This window comes from Theropithecus gelada, chromosome 8 (genome assembly GCF_003255815.1).
Source record: "Theropithecus gelada isolate Dixy chromosome 8, Tgel_1.0, whole genome shotgun sequence".
NCBI lineage: Eukaryota > Metazoa > Chordata > Mammalia > Primates > Cercopithecidae > Theropithecus > Theropithecus gelada.
The window spans coordinates 140,043,599-140,066,991 of NC_037676.1; the positions used below are offsets into that span (position 1 = coordinate 140,043,599).

Here is a 23,393-nt window from a genome sequence, read left to right on the forward strand (position 1 = left end):
CCTGTACACATACAGTGCCCCACTACCAGATTTCTGGGAATGGAGAGGAAGGGGTTGGCCTTGTATACACATGCTATTGGTGTGTTGCCCCCATTTCTGAGTCCTGCATATAACTTCTGGAATGTTCCACATGATGTTATCACTTTTTCCTTCTTCATCCTTATTAATATTAGCTCAGATTTCTATTTCTTTTTTAAAAAATCTATATTTGCCTCTTTTGCCCAGCACATCTCTTCTTTTTCCTTCTAATACAAAATATTAACCACATTAACTGGTCCTCCTAATGCTATCCCTCCCCTAGTCTCCCACCCCCTGACAGGCCCCGGTGTGTGATATTCCCCTCCCTGTGTCCATGTGTTCTCATTGTTCAACTCCCAATCACGAGTGAGAACATGCGGTGTTTGTTTTTCTATTCTTGTGTTACTTTTCTGAGAATGATGGTTTCCAGCTTCATTCATGTTCCAGCAAAGGACATGAATAATATAATACATTGAGGGATTGCATTGGGAGTTATACCTGATGTAAATGACGAGTTGATGGGTGCTGACGAGTTGATGGGTGCAGCACACCAACATGGCACAAGTATACATATGTAACAAATCTGCACATTATGCACATGTACCCTAGAACTTAAAGTATAATAATAAAAAAATTAAAAAATTTAAAAAAAAGAAAATTAAATGAGGATCATATAGGTAACAGGCTATATAAATGGCAGTAAACTGGAAATACTTGAGGGATAATTTTATTGCTTTTCATTGGTGGTTATTGATATGCTCACTTTAAATCTAAACACAAGAATTTTCTCCTTTGAACCAAAGTTATTTTGGATGTACAAGTAGAACTTCACCTTTGTTTATCCAAAATAAAATCAATTATTTAGAATGGTTAAAAAAATATATATATATTGTTAGTAACTCTAGCCACCATGTTATATAACAACTCTCATGAACTTATTCCTCCTAAGTTAAATTGTGTATCCTTTGACTAACATCTCCCCACCCCCACTCCCATTTTATATTTTAAACTTCTTCTACTTTCCTACTGGATCTCTGAAGTATTTCAGTGAGAAATGCTTTCAAATGCAATTTAACAGAATATTTAACTAGAAGTGCATGTTGTGGAATTTTGAAGTCCACTCAAAGAGTCACTGCACAAAATGTAAGACTAGGAACACTGTTGGTATAACATAGTGAACTTGCTGTCACTGATAGAAATCAAGTTACTAGACTTCAAGAAAAATGATATACAAAGGGTTCTCACAGTGAGCAGGATGTTGGTCTAAATCAACATTTCTGGAAATTTTGTCTGATGACCATCTATCCCTGAGTCATTTAGGAAACTTAAGATAAAGCGGATTTCTAAGCCCCAGAGTAGGATTACTGAAAGAGAAGTTCTGGAGTGAGGTCATGAAATATGCATTTTTTGCAAGATTCCCAAATGGTTGTCATTCAAAGTTTTGAGAATCCTTTGTCCATATAGTCATTAAAATTTCTTTCAATTATTTCATTCCAAAGACTAGTGATTTGTCATCTAAAAATGGAACAGTAGACAGGAACAAGGCTGACTCTGGAATGTTGAACTACATGTGCCAGACACTCCCTTGGACAGGAACTGCTGACGAGGTGGGAATGTGTGTAGCTTTGATCAGCCCCTAGTCCTTAACAGTCCCTGTGCATTTTACCCACGTAAATTTACTCAATAAATGTCTGAACCTATGACCCATTCATTCTCTCATATCTCTTTCCAAATATTTTATTCATGAATTCAAGAACCCTATTTGAACAATATTCTAATACTAGACACTGATCCAGGCACTGAGTCGCAAACTAAAAGCAATCATTTTCATCCCTGAGGAACTTACGTTAGTGTTTAGGTGGAAGAAAACAATGGGGAGAATATAAAGCAATAGTTTATTTGAATATAGGATATTACAACAAAGACATGCAAATCGTTGCCATTTAACACTGTAGGATATATTTTTTTAACTTTTATTTTAGGTTTGGGGGTTTATGTGCAGGTTTATTATCTACGCAAACTTGTGTAACAGGGGTTTGTTGTACAGATTTTTTTCATTACTCAGGTACTTAACCTAGGACCCAATAGGTATTTTTTCTGCTCTTCTCCCTTCTCTCACCCTCCACTCTCAAGTAGGGCCCAGTGTCTGCTGTTCCTTTTTTGTGTGTCCATGAGTTCTCATCATTTAGTTCATACTTGTAAGTGAGAACATGTGGTATTCGATTTTCTGTTCCTGTGTCAGTTTGCTAAGAATGATGGCCTCCATGTTGCCACATTCTTTTTTATGGCTGCATAGTATTCCATAGGGCATATGTACCATATTTTCTTTGCCCAATCTGTCATTGATGGACATTTAGGTTGATTTCAGTCTTTGCTATTGTGAATAGTGCTGCAATGAACATTTGCATGCATGTGCCTTTATGGTAGAATGATTAATGTTCCTCTGGGTATACACCCAGTAATGGAATTGCTGGGTCAAAAGGTAGTTCTGTTTTTAGCTTTGAGGAATTGCCATACGACTTTCTATAATGGTTGAACTAATTTATATTTCCACCAACAGTGTGTAAGTGTTCCCTTTTCTCCACAACTTTGTCAGCATTTGTTATTTTTTGACTTTTTATTAATAGCCATTCTGACTGATGTGAGATAGTATCTCATTGTGGTTTTGATTTGCATGTCTCTAATGATCAGTGATATTGACCTTTTTTCATACGCTTGTTGGCAACATGTATATCTTCTTTAGAAAGGTGACTGTTCATGTCTTTGCCCACTTTTTAAATGGTTTTTTTTTCTATTCTTGCTCAGAGAAATCAGAGATGACATCAAGAAAAAAATGTAAAAACATCCCAGGCTCATGGACAGGAGGAATCAATATCATTAAAATGGTCATACTCCTCAAAGAAATTTACAGATTCAATGATATTCCTATCAAACTACCAAGGACATTCTGCGCAGAACTAGAAGGAACTCTTTTAAAATTCGTATGGAAACAAAAAGAGCCTGAATAGCCAAGGCAATCCTAAGCAAAAAGAACAAAGCTAGAGGCATCATGTTTTCTGATTTCAGAAAACTACACTACAGGGCTACAGTAACCAAAACTGCATGGTACTGGTACAAAAAGAGACACGTACTCCAATGGAACAAAACAGAGAGCCCAGAAATAAGGCTGCACACCTACAACTATCTGATCTTCAACAAGGTTGACAAAAACAAATAATAGGGAAAGGATTTTCTGTTCAATAAATGGTGCTGTAATAACTGGCTAGCCATATGCAGAACATTGAAACTGGACCCCTTCCTTATACCATATTCAAAAATCAACTCAAGATTGATTAAAGAGTAAATGTAAATCTCAAAGCTATAAAAATTCTGGAAGACAACCTAGGCAAGACCATTCTAGACATAAAAATGAGCGAAGAATCATGAGGGGGGAGGGGGGAGGGATTGCACTGGGAGTTATACCTGATGTAAATGATGAGTTGATGGGTACTGACGAGTTGATGGGTGCAGCACACCAACATGGCACAAGTATACATATGTAACAAACCTGCACGTTATGCACATGTACCCTAGAACTTAAAGTATAATAATAATAATAATAAAGAAAAATATATATATATACACTGAAACAAATAATGGGCACGAAGAAAAAAAAAATTAGCGAAGATTGCATGATGAAGATGCCAAAAGCGATCACAACACAAGCAAAAATTGACAAGTGGGATCTAATTAAACTTAAGAGCTACACAGAAAAAGAAACTACCAACAGAATAAAGAGACAACCTAAAGAATGGGAGAAAATATTTGCAAAGTATGCATCTGACAAAGGTCTAATATCCAGCATCTACAAGGAACTTAAACCAATTTAAAAGAAAAATAAATCATACTAAGATATTTTATTAGTCACTGAAATAGGGGAGATTACTATCATGAATAAAGATGTTAAAGGAAGTCTTCTTTGTTACGGATATTCTGTTTGCCTCTCCACGAGCACTCTGTCATCCCTTCTTACACACATTCACATATAGGAGGCCAACAGTTGAGTTGCTTCTGATTACCACTTGGCTCCAATTATTGAGCAATAACAGCAGGTGATCAGCAGCTCAGAGAGGAAAAAGAATGAGACCAGGATGATCAACCTCAAAGCCACACCCTCCTTGCTGAAATTTGTCAGTTAGTTCTCCCCTATGTAAACCACTCTTTTCCCAGTTGATCCATCCCCAAAGCTAAAGCTACTGCTAAGTTCTGATAATTGTTTCTTCTCTTGCTGTTTCAGAGTTAAAGATAGTAATGAGCTTTCCCACTTGCCATTCCCAGGTATATTCACTGACCCTTCTTAGTTTCCTTAACGAAGCCGTACGTTTGTAAGTATCCTATTCATTAATATTTTTTTTTCAGTTATCCTTTTTGAGAATACCAAGTCTTTATTTCCTGGGAACTCATTACCTGAATTTGAGAAGAAACTTTGCCAAGGCTTTTCTCAATAAAGAATACATTTGGAACTTTAGGATGGCTCATGTGGCTAGAAGGAAGTTTAGGAGTTATTAAAGATGAGATCAGAGAGAAGGCAGCAGACAATTATTCTGCCTTTCTTAAGGAGTCCATATTTTGTTTTAAATTTTAATGGGGAGCCATTGTTGGACTTTAAGCAGTGATATAGTCATATTCAGGATAAGTAAACAGGCCATAGATCAGACTGCCTGAGTTTAAACCCTGGCTCTGACAATTACTTGCTTAGTAACCTTGGTCAGGTTACTTAACCCTTGCAATGGTTACTTTTATGTGTCACATTGACTGGGTTTGGGGGACCTGGAATAAACTTTATTTCTGGATGTGTCTATTAAGGTGTATTGGATGAGATTAGCATGTGAATCGGTGGACTCAGTATAAGAACATGGCTCTCCCAGTGTGGGTGGGCATCATCCAATCCATTGAAGGCCTAAATAGAAAAAAAGTACAAGAGGGAGGATTGGTTCAGTTCCTGCCTGCCTGTTTGAACGGGGACATTGGTCTTCTCCCATCCTTTAACTGGGGTTTACACCATAGGCTCCCCTGGTTTTCAGGACTTCAGAGAAGAATTGACGTTACACCTGTCAATCAAGAAAAATTACTACACAAGTCTCAATCACTTAGGAGGTTTATTTGCCAAAGTTAAGGACATGTACCCAGGAGACAGGTCTATGCCTTTCTCAAAAGATGATTTGGAGGGCTCCAATTTTAAAGGGGAAAGGGCGGGGTATTGAGAAGTACACAATTTTCATGTAGGAGGTGGGTAGAGAAAAATAGTCATTCATGCCTTTGTCTGGCTTGGTGAGCCTGCATTTTTTACATAAGATGACATAGACATATGGAGCAGAGGAAAAATATAGGGAATTTGTGTTTTATATGAGACAACATAGACAAAATGGGACAGAGGAACAATCAGATATGTATTTGTGTCTAGTGGGCCAGCTGGGGGGCAGGGGTGTGACTGCATCTGTTAAAATAAGCTATCAATTTACATTGCTGTGGTAAAATTTTGACAGAAACACCTTAAAAGCTCTTGCAGCTCACTAGGAATTTCCTTGTGGGAAAAATATAGGGTAGGCATGTAGCTTTTCATCCTCTAGCCATCTTATTTAGGAACAAAAAGGAGGAGGCAAGTTTGTGTGACCTAGTTCCCAGCTTGACTTCACCCTTTGACTTAATGAGTTTGGAGTCCCAAGATTTAATTTCCTTTCAGACACCACTGGTTTTCCTGGATCTCCAGCTTACAGATGACAGACTGTGGGACGTCTCAGCCTCCATAGTCATGTGAGGCTCATCACCATTCTTCATTATGTATATTCTGTTGGTTTGGCTTCTCAGGAGAACCTTCACTAATGGAAGCCTTTTGTGCCTCACCTTCCGTACATGTGAATAGGAGATAGTAATAGCACCTGCACTTAAAGTAGATGTAAAAATTAGAGTTAATACATAAAAGAACTTAAAACAGTGCTTAGCACATTGTAAGCCATTTAACTATTGTGATTATGTTTTTAGAAAGATCACCCTGGTAGTTCTACTAGGAACACATAGCGGAAGCACAAAAGCAAAAGCAGAGAGATGGCTGCCAAAAAAAGCAGAGAGATGACTGCAAATACTTTTCATGGTGCAGGTGAGAGACGAGGGTTCGCAGAAAGTGGAGACATCAAAATGTCATTGAACAGACATCCACATCCTAGCATTCTTGAGACCTATAATCAAGTCACCCAATATAATTCAGCCTCAGTCTCGCCTTTGAAGATAAACTTACTGTGGCCTACTTTTTCTGGGTGTTGCGAAGACAAACCATCTGTTTGTGAAGTTCTTTAAAAGTATATAATATAGTTTCCATTTATTTTTTTCGTAAGTTCTTCTCCAGCTCCAATAGTGACAGCAAGTTATTAGTAGCCTATACATAACCTCCAAAATGACCACTAACCATCTGATACCATAGTAACCTGCAGTAAATTTTAGAAACATGTCAGCCAGTTAGGTAAATCTTCTTTAATTTTAATTTAATTCTATTGATGAATGTTGAGGATAATCTCTTGAAATTGATTTCTATTGATTTGTGTCTAATGGAATTCAATTAAACTCCAGTGATTTGCATTGAACAAATTAAATTGCACAGACTAATTGGATTGAAGGCATTTTCACTTAGGTGGAGAGCATTTATGGGGATGAACCCACTGTGATATGGCTTTAATATGGGCTCCTGGGGTGATAGTTATTGGAAAATTATTAAAACTCAGCACATGTGTCGAATATTGAGAGCACTTTTTTAAAGAAAGATAAACTGCATAGGTCTTGTAATTACATTAACTCTTTGGCTCCATCATCTGTAACTAGTTGAGGACTGGGTGTAAGGGCTGCTTTTCTAATGGTTTTGATCTTAATTGTAAAGAATGAGGAATGCAATGCATCTGAAGAGAAAAGGCAAGGTAGAGAAGGAAGCAAACATTCACTCGGCATTGGATGATTCTTTTGTGCCTTTGTTTTTTAAAATAAACACTCAAATAAACCTGCATATAGCTGCCTGCCTTGAATACATCTTGTGTAATATTTCAGATCCTCTCAGCCTTTCCTGTCCCTTATTTTAGCCACAATTGCAACAGTCCCTATTTTAAGATGCACTGCATCCTGTTAGTGTCCCACCTCAGATCCTTGCCAGTTCTGTCATCTGGGACTTCTCTGTTGACACTACTGCAAAGGACATCATAGGAATCCACTGGGGTTCACCTCTACATGCGACCTAGAAATATAGGGGAGTTAGCAGCCCCAAGAGTAAAGCTTTGAGTAACAATGAACGACTTTGGGAGGCCGAGGAGGGCAGATCACTTGAGCTCAGGGGTTCGAGACCAGCCTGACCAATAAGGCGAAACACCACCTCTACTAAAAATATAATAAAAAGTTAGCTGGGCATGGTGATGCACACCTGTAATCTCAGCTACTTGGAGGCTGAGGCAGGAGAATTTTCTTGAACCCAGGAGGCAGAGGTTGCAGTGAGCCAAGATCGCATCACTGCACTCCAGCCTGAGAGCCTGGGTGACAGAGCGAGATTCTGTCTCAAAAAAACAAAACGAAACAATAAAACAATAAATAGGAGTTCATGAATTGAATGTTTGTCCTCCCACATTTATATGTGGAAGCCCTAACCTCCAATGTGATGGTATTTGAAGGCAGAGTCCTCGGAGGTAATTAGGTTTAGATGAAGCCGTGAGAGCAGGGCACTCATGAGCCCTCTTTCTCTCTCTTTCTGCCATGTGAGGACACAACAAAAAGACTACCACCTGCAAGCCAGCAAAAGGGCCCTCACCAGAAATCAAATTGGCTAGCAGCACTTTGATCTTGAACTTCTCAGCCTCTGGCACTTAAGAAATACACACCTGTTGTTTAAGCCACTCAGTTTATGGTATTTTATTATCAATCTGTCTTACTCCATTCTTGCTGCTACAACAAAATACCTCAGACTGGGTAATTTACACACAACAAAAACATATTGCTCACAGTTCTGGAGGACAGAACATTCAAGAACGAGGTGTCAGATTTGGTGTCTAGTGACAGCCTGTTCCTCATAGATGGTGCCTTCTGTCCGTCTTCACATGACAGGAAGAGCAGTTTTCTTTAAGCCTCTTTTGTAAGGGAACTGATCTCATTCAGGAAGGTGGAACTCTTATGACCTAACTGCATTCCAAAGGCCCCGCCTCTTCATACCATCACCTTAGAGGTTAAGATCTCCATAAATGATTTTGGGGAAACACAAATCTTCAGATCATAGCACAGCCTGAGCAGAATCATAGGTTAATCAATGCATCAATGCTTCCCCATTTATTTTCTTGAATTGGAGGTCCTGAGATGCTCAAGGAACCAGGGACTTGACTCCACGTGTACCTTGACATTGACTTATTCTGCCCCACAGCTTGGCTCCTGTACTGACTCCTGATTTCAAAAGATAGTGTTATAATTGAGCCTTTCTTTGAGGTTCTGCTTTCTGAGAAACCCAGGCTAAGCCAATTCAGTTGCCATCAATTCACCAATAAATATATAAAGCTTAATATAGAGATTCTTTAAGAAATATTTCACAACACACCATTTGGTAAGTTGGGATTCAGATCAAGGTCTCCTTGACCACAGTGTCTCATGGGAGGAAGAGCCAATTGCTCATCCACAAGCCAGAGATCACGTGGTTCATGGTCTCTAATCTAATCCTTGGAGCTCTGGCATCGTCCCCTAGCTTCACTCTCCAGTTGCCTAGAACTGGACTGACTGACATTCATTTACCTGAGTAGATTTCTAGTCCAATCAGCAGTATTCGAGAGGTGTTTCAGAAGTTTCTAAGAATTACTCTCTGGTGTTCAACACTCCAAATGATTCACGTACAAGGAATATGACCCTTTTACTGCCACATGTCCTGACCTCCATTTTGTTGACCCGGGTTCTTCCTAGATTTTCCACTGAGCACCGGTGGCTAACTGACTGGAGGACTGCTGCAGTCCCCTGGCCCTTGTCACTGAGGTCCCCACATACCTGTGCTCCAGCAGGTCCCGGTTATCCTTGGGACAATTTTCTAACATGGATCCATGACTGATGCACTATAGGTCCCTAATAGCTGTGAGCAGAAAGGGAAGGGGTTGGAGACGGAGACAAATCCACAAATCCAGGTAATAGAGAAAGCTAAGGTAATGAATTCAATGATTACCAAATGCTACATGCTTTCCCATCCCTGTAGAAGAGTTTGCTTTAGAGCCACCAGGTACCTTCCTGGGATCTGCCCTAGAAAATTTGTAATTGAGAGCTGCTAAAGAGGATAAGGATCTATTCACTCTGAAGCTCATGTCACACTTGTGTGTCATTACCCATGGACACAGGCTCAGTGTCTTCAGCTGTTTTCTCTGATGCTCACAGTCTCGATGTATTCTTTGATAATTTTAATGCTTTAAGAATAAAGGGCCTCATATTTTTATTTTGAACTAGACCCTGCAAACTATTGGAAAGATAACAAAACTTAAACTCTAAGTCATCTTGTTGGCAAGTACACATTCCAGGGCCTTAGAAGGGCCTTCACAATGTGATCAAATGGTTCATTGGTGCTGAGAAAATTTGTGAAATTGACAGCATAACAATTGATAAAGATATGTCTCTCATCACATATTTATAAAGCATTTCCATACATAAAGCCTTGTCTAATTCACATGGAATCGATGAGAGATTCTTGGGGCAAACATTGCAACCCTCAAACTAGGTTCAGGGCCATTTGGAATTTCCACACAACCATGTTTACCTTTCTCTTAACACTTAGCAGACTCTGACCTGTTGGTGATCCTTTCATAGCAGGTCATAAGCTGCTAGAGAATAGAACCCATGTCTTATTATTCTTTGTCACCCCAGCATCCTATCCTGGGGCTGGTCAGCAAGGAGGCAATCCTAAATGTTTTTAAATCTGAACTTATTACCTTTGGGAGACTTTCCATATAATACGACTTACGGCAGTGTTCTTTCTGTAACAAGTGCTTGAGTCAGGGGGTAATTTCCCTGTTTTTCCCCCTCTATTTTTACCCTGCCCCCACCAAAGACTAAAAGGCACAAGAATCAAATGAGAGACAAAGCAAAATATTTTGAAAAACCTTTAAGAAATTGTGATCCAAATAATTTTCCTAATGAAGACCTGAGACATCTGTGAAATCCTGGGTAATGAGCTCATTCTGCCTGGTAACTAAGGAGGCAGCGCGTACTCCAGCAGGTCAGAAATATATCCATATGTTCACATTTTTCAGTAGCATCTGGGCTTTCCTATGCTGAAACCTAGAATAGCAGAGTCAGGAAGGAATTGGAGAGCATGTGTTCCAGGGCCCACTTCATGCTCAGGCAATGGGGAGCCAGCGAGGATGCCTGGGGAACATGTCCAGGATCACAAGTCAGAGCCAGACTGAGGATGAGAAGTCCTCACCCTTAGGGGTCACAGGGAAATGTTTCCAGTTTTTTTTTTTTTTTTTTTTTTTTTTTTTTTGAGACGGAGTCTTGCTCTGTCGCCCAGGCTGGAGTGCCGTGGCCGGATCTCAGCTCACTGCAAGCTCCGCCTCCCAGGTTCACGCCATTCTCCCGCCTCAGCCTCCCGAGTAGCTGGGACTACAGGCGCCCACCACCTCGCCCAGCTAGTTTTTTGTATTTTTTAGTAGAGACGGGGTTTCACCGTGTTAGCCAGGATGGTCTCGATCTCCTGACCTCGTGATCCGCCCTTCTCTGCCTCCCAAAGTGCTGGGATTACAGGCTTGAGCCACCGCGCCCGGCTGTTTCCAGTTTTAAGCTTTCACTTCTGGTTCATGTTGCTTTCACCCTCTCTTACTGCAAAACAAACAAACAAATCATAAAATAACTGAAAGAAGCAAAATATTATTTCTGATGTTTCTACCTGGATGTAAGTCTGAAATAAATTATATAAATTCTACTTCAAATTGTGGGGACCTAACTGTCTCCAAACTTACTATTCAAGTCAGACAATAATCAGATCCCAAGGCCACCAGAAATATGATTGGAATTTTGAAGTTCCCATCAAAAAGGCAGGACTAGAACCGGATCTCCAGACATTACTTGTCCTGCTTCTTGTAACATTATTAGTTTCAGTTTGGTTTTGTTAAGCCCATTAGAGCCCATTACAATAGAGGTCGTATTACCCTCCCCATTTCTGAAAATCCCTAGGGAAGTGACTGAAGTCACATATCCATCCCTGGCCCCATGGAGACGTGTCTATAGGTGGAAAGAATATTTTGAAGGGTTTCAAAAGCTTTGTCCTCCATAAACTCTGCTCCATGACTGTTTCATCTTTGTCTGTTCTCCTTATGTGGTTTCTCATTCCCTCCTACTAATGTTTCCTTCATGCGTGACCTGCAGACCTGTACCACACACTATCCTCTGTGGCATGCACTATTCTTCCTCCACCTCATCACCTCGATCTTTTGTTTAGCCTGGTGATCTTAGACTCACCTCACTGTAACCGACTTCTGATGAGGGTCCTTTTGTCACAAATGCTTCAGACACATTGAGAAGCTTGCAGTTCTCCACATGAGCAAACTTCCTCCTCATATCTAGGACCGTGCATATGGAATAAGATATGCCCCCAAATCAACACAGCATCACCTCCTGAAACTCACCCTCATTCTACAGTCTCAGTTTCGATGGAACTTTCTCCCTGAAATATTCCTGGGCTTCCTAAAGTTCGGTCATCTTTTCTGTGTTTCCATACATACCATTATTCTCTCTCCTTTGGTTGTAATTAATACACTGGATTATACCTGCCCATTTATATGTGTGTGCCTCCAAATTTAACCCTGAAGTACTTGAGGCGAGTAACTGGGTATTTTTTCAAGCTATTTCCAGCACCTCTTAAAGTATCCATGACATTAATAAATATTAAATAGCCAAATGACACAGTTTGAATTCATTCCAAGGTCTTCAGTTTGATAGCTGAGCATTTATTAAATAAATACTTTAATGCTTATTTTGTACCATGCAGAGGTTCCTTCCTGGGGTAAAAGCACAGAGAAAACCAAATGAGAATCCTCTCTTGGAGATTCTATTGCAGAAGAGGGAGGCATGAAACAGATAAGAAACAAGGAAAGAAAAAACAATTAACTCATGGAGAAAAGTTAAGAAAAGGATGAGTTGTATTAATGCTAAAAAACAGAACAGCATGACAGACTGGTGAGATGAGGCAGGAAAAGTCACTTCAGACAGGATGTTCCATGAAAGCTATGTGAAAACCTGGCATAGCCCATATAGCAATCTGGGAGAAGTGTCCCTCCAGGCCAGGAGGTGGACAAACAAGGGCCCTTGGGCTGCAACTTCATGAGTTAACTTTTTCAAAGAATAGAAATTAAGCCAGAGTGGTGAAGCACAGGAAGCTCCCCTTCCAAACAGCTTCCATGTTTGGAAGCACCAAGGACAGTGAGATAGACCATTGATCAGGCAATGGACTTCTTGGCCATGACCAGGAAATTGGAGTTATTATAAGTAAAATTGGAAGCTCCTGATGGCTTTTCATCACTGCTGTGATATAACCTAAACCATGTTCTGAATCATCTCCCTGGTTTCTGGTGAAATGTGGAATACAGGTAGCTCAGAAGGAAGCCAGACATTCTGTAATGTTATAGCTGTCCAGGCAAGAGATGATGTTGACCTAAGATAGCGGGTTAACAATGGCAGGTGCAAATAAATAGACACATAAGACTTGCTGGCAGATTTGCATTTTGGAGTGAAACAAAGAGAATAATCAAGAAAACCTCTTGTTTTGTGTTTGGATAACTGGGTGTGTGGTAAGCCGTTTACTGAGGAAGAAACGGAAAAGAGTTTTATCAACAAAAATCAGTTATTCTATTTTGGGCCTTTAACGTTTAATGTAAGTTCATACATGATGTTCAACTGTCATACAGGAGATTTTCTAAGTAAGTCTGGACTTCAGGAGACTGGTCAGAACTGAAGAGATAAATCTGGAGTCTCGAGTAGATATGATTCTACTTTAAGCTATAAGACTGGATGAGAGAGAATGTAATATAGAAGAAGGACATCCAGAGCTGGGCTCTGAGCACTTCAAAATAGAATTTCAGTGGAAACAGCACCAATGAGTAAAAAGGGCTAATGAAGAAGAAGTCGTGGAAACAAACTATTTCAACAAGGTAGGCATGATAGGAACAAGTCATGGAAAAAAATGGCAGCTACTATTTATAAGCATTTCCTCACCGGCCATTAGTGATTGTGAGAGATGCCACATCCTACTCAGACTGCAGGAGTTGATCTTTGCATTTGTCAAAAATGGAGAGTACTAGTCCTCTTCCTACCTCAATAGCGGCCTTTTCCGCATTTTTCTGGTATCTAAACCTTGGAGTGCCCAAAGCTCATAGTTCTGGCTTTTTGCTCATTCTGTTTCCAGAATTTTAATGCCCTCTAGAAGATGAGAACTTTCTCACTGAAATCTATGAACCCTGATTCCAATAAAGAGCTATCAGGGAACAACTCTATTTTGATATTTCACAGTAACTCAAGCTCAAAATACCCAAATCTGAAATGGTAGTTTCAGAAGATCTAGCATGGAGTTAATGAAGCTGAAGCTTCAGGACCGTCACTTGCACTGATTCCTTCTAACTTCCAGTAGCTAATTGAGAGTTTTGAGAGTTCTTTTTCTTTTTTTTCTTTTTTTAAGAGAGCTGCCAAATTCTGCAAACTTTACATCCCACAGGATCTGGATTCACTACTGCTTGTTTTCTCCTCCCTCACTCCATTCACTATCCCCATTAGTGGTAACTCCATCCTCCTAGATGGTCAACCAAAAACTCTTGAAATAACTCAGTATTTCTTTATTTCTCCCACATTTCATGTGTTATCCAATGCACTAGTAAAGTCTACCCACTCCGTCTCCAAATTGTCCTCAGAATCTTGTCTTCATGGCTATCACCCTAGTTTCTACCACTATCTATCACCTGAGAAATTTAAAAGCTTCCTCACTGGGCTACCTGATTCCTCTTTTGCTCTGCTTTATTCTATTTTGAACAACATCTGGAACATTCTTTCTTTATTTAAGGTCATATCATAGCATGCCTATGCTCAAGATCACTAATAATGCTCTCATCTCAGAGTAAACATTGAAGTCATCATTATGGGCTCAAGGCCTATGTATGGTCAGCTCTAGGCCACCCTCCCCATGTCTTGCCCTACACCTGACTCCTGTTCTCACTCCACTCCAGCAACACTAGCCCCTCATTGCTGTTTCTTGTTTCTGTCATAGAACTCCCAACCTTACTCCCTAGCCCTGCAATCCTAGGACCCTCAACCTTACTCCCTAGCCCTGTAATCCCTCCCCCTTCCCCCAGCACAGACACTCATGCATGGATCATTCTCTCCGTCTGCTCAAATGTCACCTTATCAGAAAGCTTCTGTAGCTGCCCTCTCAAAGGAGTACACACAGTTCCTCTTTTCTGCAGGACACTATCTGCCTCTTCTGCTCTACCTCTTTGTCAATGTCTTTTTACGCTGTGACTACACAGAATGCAATTATTTGTCTATGATCTCTCATCCCTCAACTAGAATATTACTATGAATACAGGGACTTGTCTTTCCTTTATTTTTAACAGTACTGTGTTCTTCATACTATGTCCTTGAAAAGCATTTGATAAAGGAGGTATAGGTTGTAAGCAATTTCAATAAATTAAGTGCAATGTACGCCGATGTGCCATGTAAGCTCTTAAGCCCTTTGTACGTGAAAGTGGCCATTTCCAGAAATGAATCCAGCCTGTATCTTATAATCTTCAGATGGAGAAGTCGTTTCTCTCCAGGTTCTGTGTTCTGTCCTTTTCTCTTCCCAGGGCTCTCTCCCTGTTACGAAGAAGCTTTCTGCTTTTCTCCCAAAACATCCAGCTCTGAGAAATTAATATGATAATCATTTATTCACCCTTTGGTGTGTGTTTATGTCAGTGAGGTTCTGCCTCTCACAGAGATAAATGCATTACACACCTCAAGTTTAGTGTAAAACATAATGCTCTGTCTTCTGATGAAAGATTTTGTTTTTTTCTCTTTTAAAGCAGCAGCAGCAGCAGTTTGGAGAGGTTTATTTAAAATAAGGCAGAATTCCCTACTGCCCTAAAAGCCTCAACTTGGAAAACAGCATGGTGAGTGGGAAAAAATAGGCCTGGGGACTGAGGGGCTGCTGTGGCTCTCATCTGGATAGGAAGGGAGGATAAGCATCCACTTACCCCAGCTTCTGTCCTTCATCTGTAACACATTTGCTGCTACACATTGTGTCTGCATAGATAAGAGAGAAGAGGAAAAGCTCCTCTTCCAGTCCTTGAAGTCTGCAGCCTGGGTGTCTGCAGAGGACAATGCCTTGTTCTTTAAGATGCCCAGCAGGGCATTGCAGTACATCTATAAAAATGCAAGTGAGATAAAATATAAAAATAAGAATTAAAAATTAAATACAAGATATAGAAAGCAAATAATAAAATTATGCAATTGAAAAAATGTAAGAATGTAAAAAAGTTAGGAAATACTGTAATTGGAAAAATAAAGCAAAATAATATATATAGAAAAATTAAGAAAAGAATCAACAAACTAGAGAAAAAATGGAAGTACGTAAATCTTAGATAAAATTAAAAATCATAGGCTAATTTATGAAAAGCAAAAGGAAAGAAAGTGCTGACAGAAAATAACCCAAAAGAGAAAGTAAAGAAAAAATAAGGGAGAAAAAAAAGTCAAGAATAGAAAATGTAAAGAAACAGAAATAATGTTAAGAGAAAGAAAAAAATAATAGAGGGGGATGTGGATGAATGAAGGCAAAAATATTTAAAAATAAAAAAAGAAAGAGTAAGAACAGATAAAGTGAAAATTAAGGAGAGAAGGAGGGAAAGGGAATCATTAAAATCAAAAGAAAAAATCATGATTAAGGAAAACAAATTAGAAAATAAAAATGTAGTTAAGGAAGAAAGAAAGGTAAGAAAGGAATATAAACAATGAGAACACAAAAATGCAAGTGATCAAAAGCCATAAGACACAAAAGTAAAGGAAAAAATTAAAGAAACCTAAGAAAGTAATAGAAATACCAAAAGCAAAATAGAAAGTGAAAATAATACAGACAGTAAAGAAAAGCATGATTAAGTAAAAACTAGAAAATAAGGTAAAAAAAAGTAAAGCAAAGAAGTCAAGTGAAGAAAGAAAAGGAAGTATGGATATATGGACTTTCTCTCTGGACAGGAGCAAGGAGACACGCCTGCTTTACTGTGACAACATGATTTATCTGCCTTGAAATGGGGCTGCTGGGCAGAGATGGAGAAAACTCGGGGTTTTGATGAGTAAACACAGTTCCCCAAAAGCCTTTCTTCCAGTTACACTTTCTGGCTGGTGAGGGTGAGCTATTAATAATATTATTTAATCCCCAAATTACAGGTGCATCGTTTCTTGAACAAGATCAGGGACATAGGAGTTTACTGTGGAAGAAGGTGATGAGAGAGAAAAGGACAAAGAACTAAAAGTTGAGAATCAGACCGGGCATGGTGGCTTACGCCTGTAATCCTAGCACTTTGGGAAGCCAAGGTAGGTAGGTGACTTGAGGTTGGGAGTTCGAGACCAGCCTGACCAACAGGTGAAACCCCGTCTCTACCAAAAAATACAAAAATTAGCCAGCCTCAGTGGTGCACACCCGTAGTCCCAGCTACTCAGGAGCCTGAGGCAAGAGAATCGCTTGAACTCAGGAGGCGGAAGTTGCAGTGAGTTGAGATCACACCACTGCACTCCAGCCTAGACAACAAAGTGAGGGCTGTCTCAAAAAAAAATAAAAAAGAAAAAAAAAAGTTAAGAATCATAAATTTAGAGCTAATGAACATAACAATGGGAAAAAAAGGATAATAAAGCCATATGCTGAAAATACAAAATAACTAAAAATGAATGAGTTTGTGAAGAAGAAAAATAGGTAGACAGAAAGGCAGGGTGGAGGGAAGAAAGAAAAGGAGGAAGTACATTATACCAAGGGAAAGAGAGCAAATTTTACAGAAAACAGAACGATAAGAAAGGAAAAAATAATAAGTTGAACTTGAAATCTGGCTATTTCATTGAAACACCTCTGTTATTGTGTATGAAGAGTCAATAACATGGACAGGAAAGAAAGAAGTTATAATTATCTTTCAAAAACTCTTATTCCTCCAGTCTTGGTTAAGGTATGAAGCATCTGCAAAAAGTCCTGGAAATGTGTCAAGATAGAATTACCTTTCTGAATCATTATTTCTTTTGCAGTAATAACACTCACTCCCCCTGAATAATAAACTTATGGAAATGAATCATACAGCCAACCTGAGGAAATTAATCAGCAAACCTGGGAATACAATTTGGGTCTTCTCAACAACATTCCAACTTAATATATTTCTAATTGAAAACAAGGACAGGTAGGCTGGTTTTTGGTGGTTTTATGTCTTTAATATGTAATTTTTATAAATGAAAGCTTCATATTGCACTTTGGGGGTGATAGTTGCAGAATCCTTGGTAAGTTTTACTGCAAAGACATGTAGTAATGTATATGCCAGCCTCTTACATGACAACAATTGAATTTCCACTTTCAACTGTTTTAAAATATAAACATGTGGATTGCACAGTCCTATGTTTCGCATTGCTTGTGAAATGTTGAGAAGGCATTGTGTTGACAAATGCAACATGACATTAATCCCAGTACATGATCCCCCTTCTGCTTGCACCTAACATCCCATTGCAGCCTGATGGTACATAGGTGTGAGTTTATTCTTTGTGATCTCTGCAGAACATCAGCTAACATCACAGGGACACTCTCAGAAGAAGACCACGAAAGGTTGTGCCCTTTGGAGCCAATATTGAGGTTCCTTACCACACCGGAAAATAACAGACCTCAGACAATGGATTGCTAACCACACCTCACTGAAAGCACCATCAGAGAAACATGTGACAAAGATGTAGAGATCAATGTGCTACTCTGAAATGTCTCTGCACTTCCCCAAGACTGTCCTGAAAGACCGGCAATGGAGAAGAGTGTGTACCAGGAGTGGAGTGGTCAGATGTGTCTGTCTTTGTCATACATTGTTAGCAATTTTGGTTGTTTCTTAATAAGTATTTTTAAAATTTATTTTCCCTAAATTGTTCACCGTTCACATTCATCCATTTATCCACTTACTCAATAATTATTTTTTGTGTATCTATTCTGTGGTGAAATTAAAGAACAAAGTAGGGGATAGAGAAGTAAAGTTGAGATCACTGGGCTTTATTACTTTTTAAAGCCAGGGGACAGCAGTGACGTCAACTTGAGAATGAGTTACAATAGCAACCAGTAAAGGATAGCACTGGCTTTAAACAAAAATAAACTACCAGAATACATTTTCTGACTTATCCGTGTTTCTGATGAGGACATCCATTTATCTATTTTAAATGAAGCATTGCTAGATACCCACCAGTTTTCAAGAATCTAACCACAGAGTAAATAAAAAATTTTTTAAAATATGAAATTCTGACACAAGAGTGAAATGGGAATGAGTGAATATACAGAGCTATGAGGTTATCATACTTGTAGGATGGTGTTTCTGTTGATCTTGGTTGCTTTAGAACACATCTGCTAAGATCCAGCGTCACCTTTGCTAAAGGTCAGTTACAGCCCATTATGAGTAAGGATATGTGGATGAGGAAATCTAGAAGAGCAGTGGTAAATAATATCTAGGTGTTTTAGGAGGCTTGAAGCATGGCACAGGAATCTGGTCATGGTGCTTTTTAAATAACGAACCATCTATCAAAAAAGAAAATGAGCCGTGTGCAGTGTCTCCCACCTGTCATCCCACCTACTTGGGAGGCTGAGGTGGAAAGATCACTAGAGCCCAGGAGTTCCAGTTCCAGACCAGTCTAGACAACATAGGGAGACCCTGTTTCTAAAAGAAAAGAGAGAAAGAGAGAGAGAGAGAGAGAAAGAGAGAGAGAGAGAGAGAGAGAATACCACTTGAGAAGATGAACATCAAACATATCATATAGTTTTCAACTGATATATGATGGTATTGAAATTAAAAATAATTGAAGAGTATATGCTCATATCAAGAATTACAAAATATTTGTGAAAATGAGTCCCTCTAATTAATTCTTGATTCCGAATATTGATTCCCAAAATGTAGTCACAGTAGTTAAGAGATTAATAAAACATTTAAGATTCTTCACATTAAATGATCATTATTTTCTTTCTTTCTTTCTCTCTCTCTCTCTCTCTCTCTCTCTTTTAAGAGACAGAGTCTTGCTCCGTTGCCTAAGCTGGAGTACAGTGGCATCATCATAGCTCACTGCAGTCTCAAACTCCTTGGCTCAAGGGATCCTTCTGCCTCAGCTTCCCAAATAGCTAGGGCTATAGGTATGTGGCACCACCACACACAACTACATTTTTTTTTCTTTTTTGAGACAGCGTCTTGCTCTGTCACCCAGGCTAGAGTGCAGCAGCATGATCTCGGCTCACTGCAACGTCCGCCTCCTGGGTTCACGCCATTCTCCTGCCTCAGCCTCCCAAGTCGCTGGGACTACAGAAGCCCGCCACCACGCCCAGCTAATTTTTTGTATTTTTAGTGGAGACGGGGTTTCACCGTGTTAGCCAGGATGGTCTCGATCTCCTGACCTCATGATCCGCCTGCCTCGGCCTCCCAAAGTGCTGGGATTACAGACAGGCGTGAGCCACTGGACCCGGCCAACTGCATTTTTAAATAAAATTCTTTGTAGAGACAGAGTCCTACCATCTTGTCCAGGCTGGTCTTAAACTCCTGGGCTCAAGGGATCCTCCCACCTTGGCCTCCTAAAGTGTTGGGATTATAAACATGACCCACCACATCCAGTCACAAAAGATCACTATTTTCAAAATTAGTCCAGGTTTCTAATACTGATATTGATACCTTCCCTTATTGTGCCTCATCAGTAGTTTTTGCTGTGGCTCCTAGTACTCTCATATGCTCTTAAATCTCTACGATCCTCAGCCTCTGCATAAATAAACTCTGTATTTTATTGAAAACACCCTACTTTCTGATGCCAAAACCATAAAGGAAAGGGGCAGGAAGAGCAGAAGCAATGCATCAAGATTTCTTGATAAAGTTCCCTTCCTTACATCAAGGAAACAACTTAAGACACACAGAGAGTGGATTCATAGAATTGAATCCCAATCCATAAATTCTCTTTCACGTCTTACTTTCCATGTTTAAAAGCTGTGTCTTCTCTTGAATTTAACAAGGGTTTATAACAGACGTGCATTCTAAAGAAGACTGAGGGTTTGGATTCTCCCAGGAGTAGACTTCAAATCAAGGATGCAAATGCCAGTTGTTATCCGGAAGCTGTGGAGAGCCAGGACAGGGCAGTGGGAACAGGAGGAGACAGTGAAGGATGAATTAGTAAGTTGCTCTGGCTGACTGGTTCTTAGTCCTGTGGAGAAACTATTTCATCTCAGGGCCAAGCAACTCTAAATTCATTTTTCTTCTTTGGTTCTTCCAAATGTATCTATTTTTTAATTTGACAGGTAAAATTTCAAGTATCATGTACAACATGATGTTTTGAAGTCTATATTACATTGTGGACTGGTTAAATCTTGCTAATTGACATATGCATTAACTTGCGTAGCCATCATTTTTTGTGGTGAGGACACTTAACATCCCTCTCTTAGTATTTTTCAAGAAATATGTCTTTATATAACAACTCATACCATCCCTTGCTTGAGGGCAGCTGTGGGGCCTGCCCTTCCACTGGGCCTGCAGCTCTGTAGAAATCCCTGTCAAAGCAATTAAGGTGCTGGTGGTTGGAAGTCAGTCAATAAGAGTACGCTGAAGTGATAAGGTCTGGGGAATAAGGGCAGGACGAGCATAACCTGTGCAACAAAATAATCTTGTAAAAACACCACCACCAATGTCAACTCATCATCCGCTTGGAGCATATCCTTGATAGGATTTTTCCTGCATAACCTCTAGGCTTTCCAGAGCACCCTTTGAGCAAGTAATGTTTTTCTCATTTACAGACAAGAAAGTTGTCGTAGAGGAATGAGATGACTGTTCCAGAGACAACAGCTATCATGTGACAGGATTAAGTCAAAATCAAAGTTTCTATCACTAGATTCCTTAACCTCTAGATCTACAAGAAAGTGTGATGATGAAGATTATCCATGGCAAGGATATGAGAAGAAAAAGCTGAAGCCATCACGAGAGACAATGCTGTGGCCAGTGGGTCTGTCCTACTGACGCGTGGGTGGCTAATCTGGAGCCCTCCCCCCAGGTCAGAGCCGTCACTGCAAGCCAGAACATGAAGTAGAGCACGACCCTCTAGCATCCTCCTCGACCTCTGCCTCCAGCTGGGCACTTCCCTGAAACTCCCCGGCCCTCCTTCCAAAATATACAGGTCTCCTGTGTTATCAAGACTTTAATGCTTTTTCAATGAGAAAGCAGTCAACAAAAACTAAAAAGCATGAGGAAGTTACAGACTTTACATAGGTTTTATAGTTGCTGTCTTTTGCTTGCAATATACTAGTATTCATTGAATATAGTAAGATATTCGATTATAGGATATATTAGTAGTATTAAAAGTAAAAATATTTAAAGATTATGGTCTATTTGGGACAAAAAAACTACTAGGCACTTTTCTTCAATCAGCCTACAGTTCTCTCATCAGCTTTTTACAACGGTGAAGCAGGACCTGTTAGCAGAACCATGCCCTCCAATTTAGATCCTAAATTTGCCCCAGTCCATGCCAAGGCCTGTGGCAAGGTAGATCACACCCTTTAAAAATAAGTGGCAGAAAGTTATGCTGTATCATTCCATGCCAACAGAATACTGTATTTTTGAAATTTTATTTTACCCTACTTTTGAAGAGCTCACCTGTTACCATTTCCTGAAGGTTGACCTAAGACATAAGATGTCTGGGGGGAACTCAAAGGACTTTATTACTCATGGTAAGGCAAGCAACATTGTCATCAGCATATTAGCCTTGGTTTCCATTGTTCCCAATCCCAAGGGAGAGGGAAGCATAATGTGGCCCAGATAAATACCACGCATCGGTGGGCTGGCATCACAGCTGAACAACACTGGGTGTGGGGAATCTACCAGCTTTATAGCAAACAGTAAACTGGGCTATTTGTCTAGGAGGAGCAAGACTACTAGCTGTGCAAACAACACTGAGATATGGCCTGGGTAGGAAGCTCTCAGAGCGCTGTGGTCTTGGTACAACCAGAATCACACAGTGGAACACAGCAACCCGAACTTGCGTTTCCCAAATGAATTCTCCCAATATAGAGATTCTATCTTACGTAACTTGGAGAATTCTTTCTTTATAGCAAAAAATACAATTTATGCTGTGTACAGAGTAACTAAAGGACAGAAATGTTCACTTACATTAATCAAGGAACAAGATAACGTTTCATGCGATATATTCAGTACAATATATCATAATTTAATAAAATAAATAATGATTGAATAACTGCCGATTGTTGTTGGTTTTTTGGGGGAGAACTTTACATAGATGGTTCAGGGTAGTCCTCTATAATCTAAATGTAATCTAAAGGGTGCTGTCTGTGTTGCCAGGGCATATTAACAGAGTGTTTGTCTTTCTGAGATAATAGGAAAGTCACAGGCAATCCCCTTACAAAAAAAGGTGTAAAAAATCTTAAAAAGCTCAAAGAAAGGTATTTTCTTAAGTGATTTTCACAAAGTCAAAGAATCTTAACATAGGTGCTCATTTCCTTTAGGTTTTACTGTTATTCATTCATCCATCCAACAAAACATATCAAGAGCTCGGACTGTCCCTGCATAAACAGAGTGCAAGTCGTTCTACTTACTCAGCATGACTTCACATAAAATCAACCCTTGCATTAGCAAATTGAACCACTAGAAGCATAACTGTTTTCAAAGTAAGTATGACAGACCAAGGTCTGTCTCCAAGATAGCAAGCATCCAGAATAGAATCTAAATGACTAATCAGATTGTGTTTTCCAGACTTCTCAATATGACATGTAGCAAAAGACAATGAGAAGCTTGAGGATTCATGGAAGAAATATGTGCATTACTCTCCATGCCAACATGCACACTCGCACATACCCCATAACATCCTACATTTATGATATTAACTACTTCTTCCACACTGCACCTTTATTGTAAAAAGACAGTCAAATAGAAGGAAGAATTCCAATAGATATTTCATCAATGACAGAAAGGGCTTCCTTGTATTTAGTAGATGAGGGAAAGAGGTCATGCAAGAGGGTAGAAAAGACATCTGAAATTTAGTTGCTTTCTTATTCCTGGCAATAGCAACAGTAAATATCTACATAGAGCATCTCTATTTGCACATCCATCTCATCTGAATTTTAGAGTAGCCCTGTGAGATAG

The 23,393-nt window shown here is 39.5% G+C and overlaps 1 protein-coding gene across 1 annotated transcript in view; it reads right to left on the reverse strand.

Annotated features, from left to right (window-relative positions):
- Positions 1-245: 245 nt before the first annotated feature.
- The window catches only part of LOC112630210, a 259,725-nt gene continuing 236,577 nt past the window's right edge, over positions 246-23,393 (reverse strand). Inside the window, 4 exon segments of the mRNA XM_025394342.1 lie at positions 246-463; positions 7,178-7,247; positions 9,033-9,130; positions 15,261-15,429. Of these exon segments, the coding sequence (XP_025250127.1) occupies positions 246-463; positions 7,178-7,247; positions 9,033-9,130; positions 15,261-15,429 (555 nt within the window).